This window comes from Oreochromis aureus, linkage group 2 (genome assembly GCF_013358895.1).
Source record: "Oreochromis aureus strain Israel breed Guangdong linkage group 2, ZZ_aureus, whole genome shotgun sequence".
In the NCBI taxonomy this organism is placed as follows: Eukaryota; Metazoa; Chordata; class Actinopteri; order Cichliformes; family Cichlidae; genus Oreochromis; species Oreochromis aureus.
The window spans coordinates 15,291,496-15,313,217 of NC_052943.1; the positions used below are offsets into that span (position 1 = coordinate 15,291,496).

General features: G+C 40.4%; 1 protein-coding gene across 4 annotated transcripts in view; it reads left to right on the forward strand.

Annotated features, from left to right (window-relative positions):
* The first annotated feature begins 357 nt into the window (after positions 1–357).
* ccdc88b (coiled-coil domain containing 88B) overlaps positions 358–21,722 on the forward strand; it is a 58,282-nt gene continuing 36,917 nt past the window's right edge. Inside the window, exons 1-15 of one of the 4 annotated variants that reach the window (XM_039619139.1) lie at positions 895–990; positions 1,118–1,203; positions 2,312–2,460; positions 4,187–4,295; positions 10,407–10,476; positions 10,670–10,728; positions 11,421–11,504; positions 12,327–12,467; positions 14,629–14,774; positions 15,099–15,180; positions 16,677–16,835; positions 18,758–18,904; positions 19,114–19,288; positions 19,518–19,633; positions 20,789–20,857. In XM_039619139.1, coding sequence (XP_039475073.1) covers positions 1,144–1,203; positions 2,312–2,460; positions 4,187–4,295; positions 10,407–10,476; positions 10,670–10,728; positions 11,421–11,504; positions 12,327–12,467; positions 14,629–14,774; positions 15,099–15,180; positions 16,677–16,835; positions 18,758–18,904; positions 19,114–19,288; positions 19,518–19,633; positions 20,789–20,857 — 1,566 coding nt within the window. In that variant the 5' untranslated portion in view covers positions 895–990; positions 1,118–1,143. The other 3 variants (XM_039619144.1, XM_031750570.2, XM_031750644.2) reach the window with 3 other exon arrangements.

Sequence of the window (21,722 nt, forward strand, 5' to 3'; positions counted from 1 at the left end):
CATGAATCTGAAGAGTAGACACAATGAGAACATTATACAGTATACAGCATATCATTTCTAATAGGGAAGTTTTTACTTAACTTTTAGTTAAGTTACTGTTTTTCCACTTTTGTAAAACAAATATCCAGTATATATATAAAAAAAGAAGCTATTTAAAGTCTTGTGCAGCACCACTTTTCACGTAATAAATTACATAATAAGTAGAACACAGGGCTGGACATGGACCTGAAAGTTGTGCCCCGTGTTTTCTGCACTAATGGTTTCATTTTCTGCTTAAATATACTCATTTCCTGTGGTCCCACCCTGCTCTGCGTTTGATCAACCCCACCTAAAAAATCTTAGGAACGCCCCTGTCCATTTACTCGCAGTCCGCCATCAAAGCCTTGAGAGATGAAGGCTTATACCACAGGGTTAGCCAGCTATAGAATGGAAAACACTGCGATGGATTGTACACAGCAGCTAGCTCAAAGTAAGGAAGCTCACTTCCCCTTTGATGATGTAATTAATAATATGTGAAAGCATGAACTTTCCTTTTGAAGCACCAGAGGTCACTATTGCACAGTGCTTGGCGCGCAGCTGAACGCCTGGTGAACATTGGAGACACTAAACCTCTGACAACTTCAAGTGGAAGCCTTCTTATTTTTAACACACATTAGATCAACATGTCATGTCTAAGGTCAAAACAAATCGATACCGAGGCAAATAATGGCGTAAAAACACACATTTAAGGGAAATGTGCACATAAATACGCAGAGGAGGAAATAGGCCTAATATTTCACCTCTGCGAAGTTACAATGTCCCTTTTTTGCACTCTAGTTTTCTGCGGTACTCAAGAAAAATATTTCCGTGTTTGTGTGTGTTGTGTGAAGTATTGAGGGTGTGTTTTAAAAAAAAAAAAACCCTCAACATGTGCGTTTGAAAAATTCCGGTGTGGTTTTGCAATGAAACTAACTGACACACGCAGTCAGAGAGGAAGAGACAGCAAATGAGGTAGAGGGAGGGGAAGAAGGGCCGCACAAATGTCAAACTACTTCACTTGACGCAAGATGGATTCTCTGTCTCTGATTCATTACATACACCGCGTTGGTGATATTCTTTAATTAGCTGTCTTCTGTAGTGTTTCACAGCCCTCGTGCCACAACAATGGAGTCCAGCATTAAGGAGATAATAGAGGAATTCATGGAAAGTGCGTTGGCGCAATGGGTACGTCATTTATCATTTATCACTTTGAGTTAGAGAAAAGGTCATCATTTATAGAGGCGCAGAGGGGAGAATAAAACAGGAGGGTGTAAAACTGTGAGAAAAAAATTACAAAATCCGACTTAGCCGGTGACCAACTCTGTACTAAAGTCTGTATAATTTCTAGTCAGAAAGCTTGTGAAATTTTTTAGACCAGTCTGTTTTCCAGTTCCGTTCGTCAGAATACATATAAAACTTGAATAAATAACACAAACAGCCTCGACCCTGCCTTTTTTTCTGTTGTGTACAGAAAAGCAAACACTTCTCCTTTTGGCAGCTTCCCTCGCCTCTTAATAACCAACTTTTTCTCTCCCAGCCTTGACACTTCCGTGTCCTTGGGCTGCTTCTGATTTCAAAATAACGCAAAGTCATAGAGTATGCGCTCTCTTAAACCAACTACAGCTGTAACACACTGAATTCCCAGCTGGCTTTTCCACATGGCAAGTCACCGAGTCTCCCCGTTCTGGTTAATGATCTCTGCTTGGATAATGTGATCACTAAGTCTTATAGGGATGTTCTCATTGGCTGTTGTTTCCCCTTTCCAAAGAGGGGGCTGGTTAAGATGTCAGGTTCAACAGGACTTGGAAGAGGTTTGTGTTTTTTTCTTGAGGGCACTTCAGCAGGTCATTTTTTCACTGACATGAGATTTTTCACCCTGAAGGGATCCCTTGCCACCCAACCCAGTTGTTATCCTCCGCATCTCAGTCTCCTCTGTATCACCTCATCAGCTGAGACCAACTCTGGCTTGTTACTTTGTTTACCTACGGTGCAGTTTTTAGAAGGTGCAGGTGGGAATAAACCTCATTATATTGCAGTTTGCATTGGCACAAGTCGTCTTAGAAGCGAGCGAGAGAGAAACCTTGGCTGCAGTCCTGCTTGGCTGGCTGTCGCTGTGAAGTGCTTCCCAGTGTGAGCGCACAGATCCCACCTGTTCGGACAGGTGCACAGACTCAAGTGACTTCCTGTGTGAAAATTTTCCCTCGGCCCATCTCTGTGTCTATTTTCTGCTCCTGTGCCGGTTCTTCCTTGTCTTTGGTCACCACACAAGATCATCTCTGTCTGTCTCTCATAGGTGCTCCTGTTTGAGAATATGGTGGAGAGTGAGGACGGTGCACCTCACTACAGCCAGTACATGGAAGTGAACTCTGTTTCGCAGAGCGCCCGAGACCGCTACCTGAGGCTGACCAATGGGATTTTCCTCAATGAGGTCATGAGGGTCATGTAAGATTCATCAACATTTTCTCACTTTCACTGCTTCCTAGCTGTGGACACTGCAATAAACGTGACTATTAGAGAGGGGGAAAAGATAACTTGATAAACTTTTGCAAACTTTACCCAGTCAGTCTGCTTTTAAATGTAATAATATAAATGTAAAATAATAAAAGCATAAGTGCTCATTTGTAAATGGAAAATATAAACCGTTCAACCTTGCAATTAGTTGCAAAAAAGTGCCTGTGGCTTTTATCGGCAATCTCAAATGCTGAAATGTACACACAACCGATTCTTTGCTTAAACTCCATGGCAGCTTTTTTTTTGCTTTTTGAGTGAAAGCCATTAAAAAGCACTGAAATTGGGCACCCTGGTGGCCTGGTGATTGAGATGCTTATGTAACTTAAGTGAAGTGAGTTAAGGTGATGGACAGTGTGTGGGATAATAGAAAGAGTGCAAACTGACCTTGTGAGCAGCTGTGTCCTGCCAATAATTTTACACCTCTCTTTTTATAATATGGAGAAAATGCCTGTTTGTATGGATGTGATTTTTTGTTGTAGTAACGTTACTGACAACTGGAAAAAATCAACAACACCTTTATCTGTATGCCTGGAAGTCTTGCCTGCTTCTATAATGGTTCTTGCACCGTGCATGAACCACAGAAGCTTTTTTAATGTCCTGGTTTCCTTCTGGGTTGCAGGCCGCACAGTTCGTACGCTGTAATGATGTCACTTAAACAAATAAACAGTCACATTAATAATAGAAAGAGTAATAGGAGGACACTATATTAATATATAATAGGGCAACAGGAGAATAATTTAAGGGCTGTAGATGATTTTCTTTTTGTTGCAGTGTTTTGAGTGACCACTGGGACGTATTGGCAGTGTGGTAGTTGCATCCAGCCCTTTTACAGCCATCCAGCTATTAAATAAAGGCAGAAAATCCCTCAGTGTAATGTTGTGCACTAAAATACTTCAGCTTAGTTTAACTGACAGCATGACTCAAGGGACAGAAACTCGAGTTTTGCTCAGAGTGAGTCTTAATTTTGTGATATTTAATGCGGCACCATCACTTTTCGCGTCCACTTTGTAGTTTTTCTTTGATTTATGCGCAGATATCTCCCAAAATACCAACCCTCACTTTGTGTTTGATGGTAATTTAAGAACCCTATCATGCTAACTGGTAAACATTTTCCCTTATGCTTTATGGTGTGCCACAGCACAGCCTCAGAGAGGTGCTAACATGGTTGCAAACACTTGGTATTGTTCTTTTTCTTTTGCATGAAAAGTGATGTAACATTTATCACACTCGGTTTCATAACCTCATGTTGTTTTGCAGTGCGTGTGTGTTTAAGCACAATGTCCTGAAATTTCTAGCAAATTATAGTAATGCCATCCTATAAGCCATCTCCACTGATTCCCTTATCTTCGTGTTCAAGTTTCAGCAGGAGAAAACCTTTTGTCTATTAACTGGCAAGACAAGATCTTAGGCAGGATTTGCTCAATGGCTGATTAATTTGGCCCGACCTAAGCCACATTATTTCAACAAATAATTGCATGTGGATTCTCACTGCCTGCTTCTCAGACCTCATTAAAATTTTATTCACTCTGCTTAAATGCACTGTTGCATAAGAATTTCTCATCTGGAGAGAAATGTTGCTGGGCTGTTTGATCAAGCTGCAGTGTGTAAACCACTGTTTGTGTGTGTGTGTGTGGTTTTTTTGTGTGTGTCCACCCAGAGATCCAAACCCCAAGGTGGAGCGGCTGTACAACAGCGAGAGAGATGACCACATGCTGAGAGTCCAGAATTTTTCTATTTTAAATCGACACCTGCGAGCCTTCTACCAGGTAGGGGAGGGTGATGGTGGTGAGAGAGGGGGTGGGGGTGAGGGGAGGTTGGTGACATTCTGTTAGATCAAATCATCAAGACGGAAATCAGGGCAATGTGCTGAAAGTCAACAGAGCCTGCACAGGGCTTCTCCTGAGCTTCACATTCCCACTGTAACAAGAAGAAACCCATTAACGGTGTAGTCCATTTAGGCAAGGCTGTGATAAACCCCCTCGAAGAAATTTTTGAAAGCTATGAGGGCAACTACAGTTTCTTTTTTAGCTCATATTTTTATGTAACTGCATTTTGTGCACTTTTTATATTTTAGAACTTGGACAGATGAATACTTTTTGCACAGTATTGAGAAAACAAAAGCAAACCCCACACCTGCATCTCGTGGTCTTCTCAGTGAAGCTCTGGACATAATTATCTGGACAAAACTGTTCAAATATTGGCTCATTAGTTGCTGCTGGGTTGCCACAAAGCAAACAGCTCCTTGCGATGTAAAAATGAGCACTTGCAATGCTGAACCCCCGTGAGGTTTGTCGTCTGCCGCTCGAGCTACAGTGTCTTTTCGCCCGTTGTTACTACAGCTTTACCGTTCTGCTTCACAGTGCTTTTTATCAGCCTGTTTTCAGAGGCAACAGGAACCTGATTTCAGCCAGAAAGCTTTAATAAACTGGCTTTATACGCTACCTGCTCAACTTCAAACAGCAGGCAGAGTTAGAGACTCGGCAGTGAACATATCTGAGCATTTAACATCTAGAGCACCAGGTATTTCCCTCAGGTGTTAGCGGAAACCTCGGGTCAGCAGAAGCATGACTGCAAAATGCTGATGATGCAGCTGGATGGTATAGCCTCCTAATGTTGCATAAAAGTTCATCTAAAGTGGCAAAATATTAGAAGATTTGCAACTAATTCACATTTCACACCAAATGTCTAAAAAAGACATTTGGTGTGAAATGTTATGAATTTATTTTTACTTTGCAATCTTAGTTTCTTTATGAATAAGCACCAAAACAGTACCATCACATGTGCTCTAAAATCAGGAATCGTAACTCTAAATGTGTTTGTGTTTGATTAGATAGTTGTTGCATGTATGATTGCAACAACTTTGATTGCAAGATCGTTTGATGCAATAAGGCAGCTGCTGGTTAGCTGAGCTCATCACAGTGGCTGGAGACCTGTCTTTGCTGCAATTTAAGTTTACTAACACATAATTATTTTTGCTGTATGAAGCTTTCAAAGTCCAGCATCCAGCTAAGCAACAGTCCTTACGTAGGAATTAAGAAAATCCAATATGTCAGTTAATGAGCTGGTACTTTTTTTGTTAGTTTTTTGTTTTCTTTTTTCACCTTTACCTTGTTTTCTTGCATGCTATGCTACTCTGGTGCTAACTTTACCCCGGCAGCTTTTAGCAAGCAGACATGAAAGCAGTATCGATCGCCTCATCTGACTCTCAGCAAGAAAATAAATACATGTTTTTCCCAAAATGTCAAACTAATTCTTTGAGTTGTTTTTCTGGAAGTTTCATCTCTGTAGCTGCACGCTTCAGCAAAGCTTAATTGGGTGGTTTGATACCTTGTCAAACTGTGGCATTAATATCTCAGCGGCAGGACAAGTCATTACACTGAGATAGCGAGGCAAACGTGTGACACAGTGATACAAGCTGCACGGTCATTTGTAAACGGTCCAGCTCCTGTCTTGAATGGCCCCAATCACTTTCTCTAGCGTTTCTAGAAAAAAGAAAAGTTTTCATAAACACTAGTGTAATGGCTTCTTTTGTGGATGGACTAAAATGACTCCCAGCTTCTCATTACGAGAAGAAAAGTCTTGTGAAAGCGCTGGAATATCTTTCTAAAACATGACTCACAGCCACACAAATGGCGAGGGAGACGCGGTGATGGCAGAGGGCCGGAGAAGCAGTTGTCTAGCTGTGAGGTAGTAAAAACTGAGGACAAGATGAGGCTCAACTATCACTCTTAACACTAACAATATATTGCTTGGGGGTATTGTGGAAAATTTGAAGTGTATGCAGAGGGAGGCAGCATATTAGCAAAAGAGAAAAGATGAAACAGAGAATTTTCCAATCGACGTGTCCTTGCTTAATATCAGGCAAATGGGGTGAGAAAAAGTGGAGGAGTGGTGAGCTGCATTTTTTAGCTGCTGCTGTGGTTAGAGGTTGAGGAAGGAAGGAGACTGAGAATCTATCAAATAGCCCACAGTATCATGCATTTCATAATGTGCATCCACATGCGCCGTTGGCATTTGAGGAAATGACACAATTCTTCCAACCCCCGGAGGATGACTCAGAAAGCTACTGCTCTGAGCGAGGAAACCATCCCGAAGTACGAGTCAGGTGGACTGAACATGCACTGTTTTGCTTGTCACACAACAGAAGAACACGAGTCTACGAGGTTTCGCTTCCTAATTTTCAGTGAATCACTAATGTCCCTTGAAAGCCCCTAGCAGCACAGCACACTGCCAAATAATTGAGAAGCTCACATCAGCCGACATTGCACTAGAATTTCAGCAGGTGTGCTCAGAATAGGCTCCAGTGTCTCTGCAGACATTTAGTTCCACATCGGTCACAGCTTTACTTCTCACTGAATTATTATTATATTTTTTTTATGCTGTTTAATGCTGCCTGTGTGTTTATGTGAGAGAGTGCGTGCAATACAATGGCAAGAGTGTGGAGAGCTTAAGCCACAGAAACAGTGTGCAGCTTGGCAGGGCTTGATATCTGCTGTGACCTCAGCTTGTCTTCTATAGAAACGGAGTTATTTGTGTTGACGACACGGGCGGGAAGTGAAGGCTGTGCACGTCTACTGTATGGACTCATATAACCTACCTACTGTAAAATTTATGAGTGCTATGCTGCATGTATCCTGCTCTATTCTACTGGTTTAATTTCATTATATGCTAATGTATTATACTCTAGCTGACTGTATTCTGTTCTCCTATGTCTTTCTTAATCTATTCTTCTTCTTTTTTTTAAAACTCCATTTACTGCCACTGAATGAGACACTTGCTCTCCAGCTTTCTGTTAATGGGATTTTAAATGTTAATTTCTCTTGACTACTAATTTATTGACCCTCCACCTTTTAAAGATCTCTCTCCTTGGTAAACCGTGACATTTTTACGGCTGCCGAACATCCAATAAATGATGTCTCTACTAATCTGTTTTTGCATAAAGCCAAAAATTAAAATTAGGGGGAAAAATAAATAAAAGCAAGTCTGTGGCAAAAATTAAAGCCAACACCAATCCAAACAACATACAATAAAAAGGCGGGATTTGAAAAAGATGTTACAGATGGAACTTAATTCTCTTCTTAACTGCAGCCAGCAGTGTGATGAATGCTTTTATCCCAATTTCACGACTGCTCCGTATAGCTAATTCCTTTTTTTTTTTTGGCGTTTGCTTTAGTGGAAAAATCTGCTTCCTTAAGAAATTAACTTTGAGTGTGACTGCCCTGGAAATCACTGCACATTTTTCATATTCTTGACCTCTTTCTTTTGTATTGTATTATAAATGATAATGTATGAAATAAAGTGCAGGAGGCATTCAAGCAAATACAACCCAGTATGTGTCTTGGCCGTACTGCTCGGCAGGGAATTGCCCGTGCAAAGACATTACTGTGCCAACAACAACAAGGAGCTTCTATATAATTATCAGTCTGGCTAATCTCCTGCAGAAGTCTGTTTGGCATCATCAGCCATGAGCTGCACGATGACCAACTCAGAGCTACAGTGGCTAATATCCTGCACGCCCTGAAGGAGCAGAAACATAAGGTTTGCTGCACATGCCAGTTGCTAAAGGGAGTCCCTGCCTTTCTCCCCATACAGTTTATAAATTACAGTAAGCAGCTGAGAGAGCTGTAATTGTGACTTACATCTGTACTCTTGTGATTTTGCGCTGATGGATGTGAGGAGGTTGTGAACAGGCTTTCTGAGCAGTTGGGAAAGGAGCTAGCCAGCAACAGCGTGTGGCTCTCTGACAGAAATGTTTTTAATTAACGGTGAAGTTGTTCTCCTCTTTTTTTTTTCTTTTTCTTAAGTTTAAGACCAACTAAATTAAGTGGCAAAGTAACAGTAATGATTACCCTCTACACTAGTGATGCACTGGATGGCAACGTAGGAGGAGGGAGGCGCTGTGGGGTCACATGACAGATATTTCTTTCTGCTGCCAGAGAAGCCAGGTTTCTGGACGGGAAATGTCTGAGGCGTCTGTGGTCCAGCTTGATTCAGCGTCATTTGAGTCTGCCAGGAGATTTGTCCAAGAGCTCAAAGCAGAAATTACGACTCGCTGAAACAAGCTGAACACAGTGTTGGTGGGCCTTCTGCTCGTCCTGAATCTCCTGAATTTGAAACGCATTAAAAATACTTTGTAGCCCGGGACCATGCAGGAAATGTCCAAAATGAGGAGCCAGAGATTTAATGGCTTTAGTGAATTCAAATTTTTAAATGGTTTTCTGTAACATGCACAGTCCCTCAGCTGAGATAATCAAGGCAGTAATGAAAAGATGTTCTCTTTTTTTAGGAATGTTTTCCCTTTTTGGCAGTGGAGAAATAAAAATACATAAATAAATAAAATAAAGTGCAGAGAAAATATGACAACATGCAACAAAAGTCCAGCTTTGACCAGTTGAATTGTAGTTAATCTTAGATAATCTCCGAGACAATAAGGATACACATTAAACAAATATTTTGGAAAAAAACTTCTAAGAATTGATTATTAACACTCTGTGATCAGAATTGTTGTTAACAAGAAAACCAACCAAGCTGTCTTCTTATTAAAGTAACTCAAAATTATTAAAATTTCTCTTAAAAGTACATTCAGTGGTCACTTCATTAGGTACACCTTATCAGTATTGGGTTAGACCCCCTATTACCTCCATGGTTGCCTTAATTCTTTGTGGCATAGATTCAATGAGGTGCTGAAAACATCTTTGGGAGATTTTGGTTCACACTGACATGACAGCGTCACACAGTTGCTGCAGAGTTGTCAGCTGCGCAGCTGATAGAGATCTGATTGAGGTCTGGTGACTGTCAGCTGAGGATTGAGATCTGGTGACCGTAGGCGCCATTTGACTACAGTGAACAAGAAAAAATTCTCCACACTATTACAGCACCCCCAGCCTGAACTGTTCATACAAGGCAGGATGATTGTGGATATTCAGATCAGCCCATTCGGCATCAACAACCCATTCTGCTGCTCGGTTTGAAATTCAGAAGGTCCTCTCTGGCCATGTCTACATCTCTAAATATACTGAATTGCTTCCATGTAATTGGCTGATTAGATTTTTTTCTTGGAAAGAAATTGAACAGGTCTGTGTAATAAAGAGTTTGCTAAATGTAGACAAGCAGCTGCTTCCAGCAGTAAACGGTTTCCAGTGATTGATCTGGACCTATTTGGTTTGGTCCTGTCATAGCAGATCCACTAAGGAGATGGTTCCTTAGTGAAATCTGTTAAAAGCCAGTTTTGACAAAAAAAATGTTTATATACACTTATTATAGTTAAGATTTCCTGAGTAAATACTAATACTAATATATCTGTTACAAGCTGAAGTGAATGAATAATGGCTATGATCTTGTACCTGTCAGGTTTGTTTGAAGTACTAATAATTGGATTGATTCATTCCAAGTAATTTGTTCTGGTTGTTTATGACGTCACTTGTGATCTGTGAGATTATGTCAGTGCGTCTGCATTGCTGTCACATCACCCACATTACCCATATGTTATACCCAAAAGGTCAGCAGTAGTTGCCGGTAGTGTTAAGTGGTTTAGCTGCAGGTTTCTTATTCACTGGTATCATCATATTGTTTTTCTTTGATTCTATTACACATTGAGAATAAGTAGAGAACAAGATGCAGTGAAATATATTAAACTAAAATTGTACAAAATCTCTCCAGCCTGTAAGAACAAAACAATGCAGTCTTATCAGGGATCTCTTATTTGTTTACACAACAAATCAGAGCCGACTGGTGGAAAGTTCCTGCGCTTTTGTTTATCTCGGCTAACTGAGGGCAGAAGAACAGGATGGTCCAGGTGATTACTTGAGGTGTTTTGTGTGTGTGTGTGTGCGTGCGCGTGTGTGTGCTGAACTCTTTACATTTCTTTTCTTTTTCAGGAAGACTTGCAGCAGTTGATACTCATGCCTCTCCCAAATGTTGCCATTCTGGGCCAGGACCCCCTAACAGGTATAAAGATAACAACACGATCCTATCAGTGCCATGTCTCTCAGCAGGAAGAAAGTAATTATACTTTATGTTCGAGTCTATATCTCAGCTATCTGTGAAGCACATTAAGGTGATAATGATAAGGAGGAGGGTGCTGGGGGGGTGAAGATGATGATGATAATGATGATGATGACAGTTATTTCTGTGTCCTCAGAGGCAGCCGTGGAGGAGCTCAGGCGACTGCTGCTACTCTTACTAGGAAGTGCAGTGCAGGTAATCACACGCTCATATGACCGTCATGCTTTTTCAAAGCTGACCACAGCAGCATTGTGCATGTTGCTTAAAAACAAAGTAGGAGGACAGACACAATAAATTTCACTTTACTTTACATGTTCTTTCCTCTAAAATCAGTTCAAAGTAATGTGCACACCTTGAACTCTTTGGACTAATTTTTCTCATATTTTCGGTGCTAACTACGTAGATTTGTTGTTTAAACTTTACCAGAAAGGAGCGAAGGAAAAATTCTTCTAGGAAAACATAAAAGACAGATTGTTGTGCACTATTTTGTATAAACTCATTCCAGAGGAACTTGATTCATTTCCTTTTCTAATTTCAGCTCAGGATCATTGCGCTCAAATACTGTTTGGTTTTTTTGTTTGTGTCATTAGAGTTTCCGCTGGCATCAGTCTTAGCCTTGTATTGTGTTACCCTGGCAACCTTGTACAAGGGCCAATTTCAGGCTTCACATTAAAGCGGCGTGATAATCTTGCCCGACCGCTCAACAGTGCAAGTTTACAAAATGTCTGAGTCTAAGGAGAGTCGTCCAGGAGTCCTCCACCCAAAGACTGCCCTGCTGTCTTCTAATAAGCGTCCTTCACGGCCAATTCCAGGAATACCTATGAACACACTTTTTGGTATTTTGATCTAACATGCACACCTGACTCCATCTCTTCCTGTGTCTACAGTGCGAGAATAAGGAAACCTTCATTCAGCAGATCCAGTCCCTGGACATTGAAACCCAGGCTGGCATTGCCGGTTGTATTCAGCAGGTAAGTAAGTGCAGAATTAATCAAACCAAATCCCTCACTCATTAAAAAAGAAAAAGAAATTCTTGGAGGATTTTTGTTCCCAAACATGATTAAGCAAAGAATCCCTTCACTGTCTGGCCTGTAGGCAGACAGAATGAAACTGTTATACCTTCTCCTTGTGCTTCAACTGAGTTGTGAAAATGAGCTACTTGTCATTCTGTTGGCAGCCTTTTAAGGACCTCTGGGTGCCCCTTGCTGCCACTGTAAGCTGGATCCTCCACCTCTCATGTCCACCTCTCCAATCTCCCCCTCTGTCACATCATTGTCTCTCCTTCATCTTTTTTCCTGTCACTGTCCACCATCCGCTCCAATAAGGCAGAAAGGCCAAATTGCCTCTTTTAAAAACACCCCCCATGAATAATTGCTGGAATTACAAAAACAACATTTTGCATAGCAGCGTGACTGAATTACAGTAACAGCATGCTGCCTCCCAGCCTTTTTCTCCCCAGGTTTTTCAGCCTAACAAATCACAGAGGTGAGAGGTGCTCTTTCTGTGTGAATGGATGCACCCCCTGCTTTCCTTCTGTATGGCTTCCACCCGAGGAGATTTTTAAACCTGTCAACATGATCACTAGCTTTGCATGCACTAGTGAATTTTTTTTAGTGCATTTTTCTACAGCTTTCACACATAGACATGTGAGAATTTATTTTTCTTTTCCTTTTCATTGTACACAAATGCTTGGTATTCACACAGCGCTCGCACTGCCCGGACTATTTTGTGTCAGGTGTCCCAGATGTGTATTGATCTTGTCATAGAGGCCTAAAAAATGGTCCTCGTTGCAGGTAACTCAGGATCCTCGTGTGGTTCTGCCACTTCAGTGGGAGGAGCTAGTGGAGACTGAAGGTGCAGACTTGCAGCTGGTGTTTAGCTCCATGGCCAAACAGATCCAAAGCCTGCTGGCACAGAGAGACACACAGTTGGAGGTATGCAATACACAAAGCCTTAAAGAAATAGCTTGACACTTGCGCTTTTTTTAACCAAAAGATAAATGACAGCATTGATACCAATCTCAAGAAGCAGCCAGTAGCTGTTAGGCTAAATACAAACTCATGGGGAATGAAACAGCCTGTTATAATATAAATATAACTAATTCTTCCCACCAGCACCTGTGAAATTATCTGTGACTTCCTGAAGTTGCAAAGCAGCACATCCCGAAATGATTCTAGCACAAAGCCTACCGTCATTTTTAATTTAAACAGGAAGTCTGATTGTGATTAATTTTTTCTTTCAACGAAAAGGGAACTAAGAAACTTTCACAAGAGCAAGATAACCAGACAGACGCAACAGAACAACGAATGAACAAGGAACGAGTAGTCACAAAAATCAGAAAACGGATCAGATAATTAAGCTCTATGATTTCTAGTTTGGAGGCAGTTTGCAGTTTACATTGAAAGGTGTAACTAGTAGTATTTATTAGATCGTGCACTGGGAGGTAGCTTGGAAGAGTTGTATAGACCCTTTATTCTGATAATGAAACATGATAACAAGTAAGAGATTAGTAGGTCAATGTTTTAACCCCTTAGCTGAGTCAGGCCATCGGTTCTTCCTGTTTCTGTGGGCTATTCTAGGCTAACTGGCAGCTGGTGGTAGCTACATATACCAGACATGACAGTGCTGAGCAGCTCATCTAAATCTTGGCAAGTGGGCAAATGAGCAAATAAGACAGAAATTAATAACGACTATAATAGCTGATTGGAAAGAACACCAAATTACTGCATCACTTTTGCTCTCTTCAACTGTGCAGACAGATGGAGGCAGACCCCTGCGTGGGTGCAACTGCATTGCTGTGGGAGTATGGACTTTATAGTGTGAGCGTCATTGTTCCTTAAAGTGAATTTAACATCATTGTCCGTGGTTTGATTCTTTGCTGGAGAACTGTAATGAATGAAAATGAAAAAATTGGACATTTATGATGTTTTCAATCACGCCGACGTGACAAGAAGGAAATTAAAAACGTGTTTTCCTGAAGAAATTAAAAGTTAATTAACTAAATCAATTTCAGCAAGTGAAGCAGTTCCTCCATTGTTTCAAGTTGGATCAACATTTCACACCAGATGCCGCCCAGACATTTTGTGGCTATGGATTACCTCCTACAGTTGTAATAATTCTGTTTTTTAACCAACAAAAGGTGGTATCAGTGAAATCTCTGCTGAACCGCTCATAGAACTTATTAAAATTCATAAAACATTAGTGCACAGTGGGACTGAAATGGCACTGTGGTCAAAAGTTTTAATGTGATTTAACCAACAATGAATTGGGAAATGAAATTCATGCTGTTAGGCTGGAGATAACAGACTACAGTATTTAAAAAAAAAAACTAGTGTAAGGACTGTAGTAACTTTGCTTCTTTGAAATAGCAAAGACCCCACAGTCATTTCTAAATGCACCTCAGATTCCACTTCATGTTCCTGCCTTCTGATCTCAAACACATTCTCAATCCTTGAATCCACTGATATTTAACTGAGATCTGTCTTAAGCTTCTAGTGGATTAAAAGGCATTTGCTACAACCTTAATATGAGATCAAAGCAACGTAAGATCTTAAATTTTGTTTCAAATAAATTCCACTGATTTAAATCGGCCCTAATAAAACCCTGTCCCACTGTGCTCTCCTATATATGAATACTGCGTAAGATCTGAATGTTCTGTTGCTGTGCTGGTTTGCAAAATTACAGGAATAAAAAGGTCATTCTGCATTAATGTTTATAAAATACACACCGTTTGCAAAACTACCTGCTACATTTAACCCTTGTGTGAATTTTCTGCTGCTACACAGATCTGACTTAAATTATACATCACAAAGCGTCAAACAGTCTAAAACATCTGAAGACATCACAGCAGCTGAAGCTCCTTACTCTGTAAAAAAAGAGTGCATACACAGCAAAACACTAGTATCTTAGCTTTGCTGGCATCTACTGAAGCACATACTTATTTAGTCGCTGTGTGCCGCTCACTGTTTTCACCTTCACAGATCCTCAGAAATGTGTTTCTGAGCCTTTAGTCCTCAACCCACGTCTTTCTTTTCAGCTGTTCTTTGTATCCTTTTCCACATCCATCATTGATCTTTCTCTCCCTCTTCTTCCCAGAGAATAGCAGAGCTGTGTCGGGAGCGGGAGGCCCAGTCTGATTCCACGACGGGGCACTTGGGTGGCCGCAACGAGGAGTCATCCCAAGGTCTGCTACTCCAGCTGGCAGACAGCAAGGCCAAACTGCGCCGGCTTAAACAACAACTGTGAGTCTGTGTGTTTGCGTAAGCGTGCAGTATGTGCTCGAGATGATAAAAGTCAGGAGAATGCTTAAAAAGTTGTGACAAAGGTCAGTGTCAAGACTGTGAAAATTATTTGCAAACCTGAGCAATGAGTCGGGACCAGATGAGATGCTCACAGGTATAATCCAGCGCACACAGCTTATTAAACGCCTGTACAGTTTCAGAATAGCGTTTTTTACTCTAATTATATTTCTGTCTGCCACTTTATCACAGATACAAGTCAAAAGAAAAGAAAAAGCCTTTAGAAAAACTGTGTAATTGCATTTGCGGTACTGATATGTTTTCTAGGGAAGATAAAGGTGATCAGATACTGGATTACAAGCAGGAGATTGAGACCATGGAGGAACAGCTTCAGAAGCTTCAAAAAGAGGTACAGACATGGAATAGAGGTCAGCAAATAGACATAAATCTGATGTAGGCTTCTTCTTCTTCTCCTTCTTTTTGTTTTGTTTTGTTCCTTTACCACACATACAACATTACTAATTTGACAACATCTAGACTATTGCTCACTGGGCCTAATCACAATAGTGCAGAATCATCCCAAACCATTTGATCTTGAATAAAAACATCTCTCTTAGGCTGTAAATTAGATTGTGGTTTTTCTAGTCAAATACACTTTGACCTGAATGAGGTGGCTGTTACTGTCCCAGCTGAACTTGAAAGTTTAGACTCATAACAAAACTACAGGTATGATCATACATATACAGTCTTAATGTTCCCTCACTGATGACTCATTTAGTTTCATTTTCCATTGTCACATTGCTAAGTGTGCTCCATATATCACTGTCATTCTTCATTTGTCATTATCATTTACTTATGCAGATATGTCTTACACATAGAAGTGCACTGTAAGGACTCGTCTATGATATCATTTTTAAAGTCAACATTAATTTAAAAAATATTACTTGAGTTGTTGGATTTTTACTTTTCTCATCTTAGTGACAAATCAATGCGTTTTAGACTACAAGCCACAATTAACCACACAGTCATACCGCTCTTTATTCAGTTAACCTAACATGCATGTGTTTGGACTGTGGGAGGAAGCTGGAGTACCCAGAGAGTAAGCACATGGAAAACATGCAAACTCCACACAGGAAGAGCGCCAGCCTGCTGGTGAATTCAAAGCAGGAAGCTTCTTGCTATGAGTTGATAGTGCTAAGCACTGCAGCGCCTTGAGATTAAGCGTTGTTGATAATACTCAAGATAATTACAATTTAAATAGGTGACTTTCCTGTTAAATGATTAATGTCTATGTGGGAATAATGTCTGTAAGGAAACAGTTAAGTAACTGGCTACCTCCTGCTAGTCCTCCTGAATCGTAACTTGTTTATTTGTTATTTAAATAATGACACTGGACATTACGGGTATCTTATATGTGAATAATTTCTCCAGTAATTTAAATGAAGTTACATGCTATGTGTGAAAAATGCCCAAATCTAAAGCAGTTATTCAAGTTTTGCATTATTTAAGTATCATGAGACTTATTGCATGCTAGTTTTTTTCACACACGACCTTTTCTGCATTGTTTTCACACAACATATTGCTTACGTGATTCACAGTTAATTTGACCACTTTCATTGTAAATAATAGCAGAAGACATGCAAATGTTATTTGAAACTATAATACATGCAAGTTCAAGCTCTTGCTCTTTTCCATATGGGTCTTTTCAATTTTCTTCTATCCTTCTGAGTACATTTCAGTATTGTATACACCACACGAGTGCACACACACATTTTCTTCCTCGTGTATCAGACTTTGTCAACATTTGCTTTACTGCATTCCAGATCTGTTCACAACCTTCTTTGACCTCATCCCAGCTGGTGTATGAATGTATCTGTGTGTGTGTGTGTGTCTGCGCGCATGCAGAACCGTTCTCTGCAGGGTGATGTGAGGGGCATGCGTGCACTGCGGGATGAGCTGGACTGTGCCCGAGAGCGAGCTGCACGGTCCGAGCAGCTCCAGACTGAGCTTCAAAGCTGTAAACACAGATTGCGCAGCCTGGAGCTCACACGCACTCAACTGAAGGTACACACACACACACACACACACACACACACACACACACACACACCAAGCACACATCTCACACCATAGAGAAATCAAGCAACACAGCTACATCTCCACTACAAAATACATAGTTTTTTAAAAAAATGTTATGCAGGGAAGACAAAATCATTTTCACATTGCTTTGATACACACACACACAAGCTTGACAAAGGCCCTCATATAAAAATTGCTGGCGAAGGTCACATCAAGAAGATCCCTTTTTAAATCTTTCTCTTTGAGTAGCTATTATTTTTTAAAAGAAGTACCACTTAATCTCAAAAGCCATATATTCCCTCACACGGCCCTGAGGGTTTCAATCAAGAGTGAGTACGAACAACTCTAAAGCTCAAAGCCGGAGAATGAGATTATATTGTGTGATGTCATTGGGATTTACCGCCTGGAGCTGCTTCATTGACAAAGAGCAGCTACAGTTATTGGAACTTTTACACCCAAATGAGATTTATTCTGAGGTACTATAACTGTTCAGGGCAAAAAAAAATGTGCTCATATCCTTGTGAAACACTTTGCAGTGTCCTCACCGTCACCTTCCCTGTCTTTTTTGAGTCATCCTGCTTAAATTCAATATCAGCGTGACTGCTCATTTTAGCCGGAAGGGTGATTTTTTTCTAATGTTGTGTGTGTGCCGAGAACTCGTTTCCAGAAATTCAAAATGAACTGTTGTGCGGCTGTAAAGAATCAGGAGGAAAAGGTGCCAAATGTTTACGTGTAAAAAAAAAAAAAATCAGCCTTCAGTTTGGAAAGTCAAATTAGTTTCATTACATCTTGGCTTTTATTTGCATTATTTATCAGTAGTGACAATATCGTACTCACAAGTTGTTTGCAGCGATCTGCGTAAGTGTGGATTCTGCTAAAAATTACACCGAGTTGGCCAAAAAAGGACCAGTAAGACAGCTAGGGAGGTTTGCTGACAGTTTGTGTGCGATTATTTCTGGTTTAACACCTTGTGGCTTTTTATACTCTTGTTAAACTGCTAACTTGTCTCACTAAAAACACAGAAAGTCTAAAAAAAATGTTAAAAATGTGACTTAGTATTATATTATATTTTATTTTCCTTCATTTTGAAAGATATATTTTATCACTATGTTGTCGGCTTTTTCAATTTTGCTTTAATAGGTTATTAATGTGGATTTAGATATTTATCAGTATTACCTTATTTTTATGAAGTTACTACCACGAGTATGAGGATATAAAAATGAATATTTTTAAAATTATATTACTATACTAATTGGTCTTGCTAATGTGTGCCTATTTAGTACACAGTTACATAAAATTCAATATAATATACATCAGTTATAACCACTGTTGTTACAAGGTAATTACTAGGCTATTACTTTGGCAATTAGATTGTAATAACTTGCTGTTTCCCGTTATTATCAAGCTGCTACTCTGGGTTTAACTTCACTTAATACAGCCTAAAAAAACTTAATAAAATATAAATGTCATAATTTACAACAGTTTTCAACTCTAACATTGGAGAGCATCAGCACTGAGTACTAAAAGTACTAAAGTAGCCGGATACAAGCTCCAAAATCACAGTTGGAGATCATATTTTGGTACTTGCAATGTCTGCAGTTTGCTTCTCAGCTGTTCGTCAGCCTCTCTGACTCCCTCAGCAAGACTTGTCTCTGTCTTTACTGTGAACTGTATAATAAGGGGAAATTATATAGAAAATACATTCAGCTGACAGCTAAAACCATTTAAAGTTGCTTTGTGCACTTAAGTGACAGTAGAGAACTGAATGGGAACAAAACAGTGATAGATGTGACAGATTAGAGGAAGTTGCTACAAAAGAAACCTCAGATTTGACAGAATACATGAAACGAAAACCATGAGCACGTCATCGTGTTGTTTCAATCGTCTCTGTTTGGTGCCCCCTGCAGGAGCAGCAGCAGCTGTGCGCAGCGCTGCAGGAAACCAAAACGCTTCTAGAAGAGCAGCTGGCGGACGCTCGGGCGCGCTGCTCCTCCCTACGTGAGCTGGAGAGGGACAATCTTGTGCTGCGTCAGAGAATCATGGAAGTGGAAGCGGTGGGTGGAAACTATGATGCAGTTTTTGCATTTCTGTCCATCCCGTACAAATGAGCTCTTAATTGTACTGAAGATTGCAGATTGTTCTAATATTTTCTTTTTTTGACAGAAAGGTTGCATTTCATGAAAGAACCCCATGCATGTTGTGTGGAGGCCCATTGAAGTCTCTTGCTCATGTGATGATTGAGTGTGTGTGTATGTGTGCTCAGGAGCGGGACACTGAGAGGCAGCGAGTTGATGAACTGCTGGAGATGAACATGAGCCTCGAGGCTGACCTGAGGCACAGCAGCAGCGGGGGCAGCGTCCTTGCTCCGGTTGTTGCACTTCCGCAACGTTTCCTCCAATCAGAACTGGAGTCCGACGAGGAGCTGAGTGAAGTGATTGGTCAGAGCACCCACCTCTCTGCACCTTGTCATTTAAGACATGCTAATTAACTGATAAGAGAAAATATTTTGAGGTAATACTTACCCACAGGTTATTAATCAACAGTAACTGAGTTCATATATCCATTTCTCTTTTTCTCTTTTTCTTTCCTCCACCTATCTGCCTCACTCCCTCCTTCTGTTCTTCTTTTTCTTGTTTTATTCTTTATTTCCTCCTCTCTGTGCCTCAGATCAGAAGCCGCTGAGCGTGGAAGTGGGCGAGGCTTCGACGCTGAGGCTCCTGGGAGCGGAGCAGGAGAACGCAGAGCTCAGAAGACGACTGGAGGACCTGCAGGCCCAGCAGGAGGTCAGAGTTCAGAGGTCGCAAGTTGTGACTAATAGAGAAGAATTTCACCTTAGTCAATAACAATAGTCAGGCAGCCTGTGAATTTTTAAATGATGATCAGTTAATACTAAAAGGGCCCAAAGTGTACCAAGAAAATATCTCCCACCTCTACCACCACCAGCCTGATACAAGGCAGGTAGGACCCATGCTTTAATGCTGTTTACACCAAATTCTGACCCTACCACCTGATTGCTGCCACAGTTTTTCAAATCTTCTGTTGTCCAATTTTGAACCCATGATCAAACTTTAGCTTTAGTTTCCAATTCTTAGCCCAGTGTGTTCTTCTGCTGCTGTAGCCCATCTGACTCAATGTTCAATGCAATTTGCAGTCAGAGATGCTCTTCTGCATATGTTGATTTGTAATAAGTGTTTATTTGAGTTACTGTTGCCTTCATATTACCCTGAAGCAGTCTGGCAAATCTCCTCTGACCTCAGGTGTAAACAAGGCATTTTTATCCAGAGACCTGCCGTTCACTTGATATTTCATCTTTTTCAGACCATTCTTGGTAAACCCTAGAAATGATTGTGTGGGAAAATCCCAGTAAATCAGCAGTTTCTAAAATACTCAGACCAGCCATTCCCCATTCAGAGTCAGTGAAATGACCTTTCTTCCCCATTCTGATGCTCAGCTTGAACCTGGGTGATATATTCTTAAAATCACGGTATTTCATGGAAATCTGCTACTAGGATTTTTATCACAATTTAAAAAATACTGAACAGCCTTTTACTGATGACTGCAGTTTGCAGCAGGTCATCTGCATGGTGAATTGTGCAGCAGTGTGAATTGCTGATATTTACATCAGCAGCTTTAACTTTGTAGTTGTAACAATGTAACTTTGCTCGAGTGGTCACGGTAATGCACACAGACAGAAGAGAAATGACAACTGGATAACATGCAAATCAGGTTTTATATATAGTTTTCCATTTCCCTTGCGTGTCTTGTAATTGATATGATCATTATGTTGGGAAAAAATATTTTTAATTAAGAATGTTTAATGATGATACTAGCAGGCCTGCCATCTCTGAATATATCTGAGTTGTTAAAGATGTAAATGAAGCTGGAAAAACAGGATGCAACAAATGAAGGCATTAAGCACACATCTCCCCTCGCTGCAGGCTGATTCTCCAGATGCAAAGGATGAGCTGGCCTGCCTGGAGATGAAACATCAGGAAACATTTAGGGAGGTGAGCACAGAGCAAACTGAAGGCTTTACCAAACAGTTACTGTTCTAACAATCATCTTTTCTTTTTTTTTAACCGTCACATTGTTGACTGGTAGTAAACTGTTCTGACGCTAATGCATTTATAAGTAATATTGCTTTTTTAGCCAATGTAAAAACCCTTCTCTGCCACATGTATTATGTAGCCATATATAATAAATTCATGGCATGTGTGAGCAGCTTTGTGTTGTAGTGGAGCAGAATTCTGGTGCTGAATCAATTTGTTTTTATTTATTTATCATCAGCAGAAAATTAGCTGCAGTATTCGACATTTTTACAAAAATAATGGCTCACTTGTGTTTGAAATGGATTGTTCGCAGACTCTACAATCCCCCTTCAGTGTTTTTTTTTTTTTTTTTTTTTTTTTTAATTTCCACTCGTCGTTTCCATCCTCCAGCCTGAGAATTGACTGTTTTGGCTGTCAGTCTCATAGCTTACATCTGCCTCTACCAGCAGCAGGAACAAGTGAAAAAGATTTAAAAATACAGTGTATGCTAGCCTCCCAACACCAGATGACTGACAGGTGGAGCTGGTGGATGCCATAAAAGAGCTGAAAGTATAGAAATATTGTTCTATATTTCTCATTAACTGTTAGTTATTTAGGTAGTAAAGTGTGGTGATATGTTGTGTTGTTATTGTTTGCTGCCCAATATGACAGAAACGCAGGAATGAATGTTAGCTTTAACAAAGGAAAACATAATTAACTGCACTTAATACAGCATTTTAACTGCATTTAACTGTGTCCGCATAGCTTTGGGGTTTCCCACCAAATGAAATCTGGGGGCAGATGCTATATCCTTAAAATAATAATACGATTGTTAGGGATAATG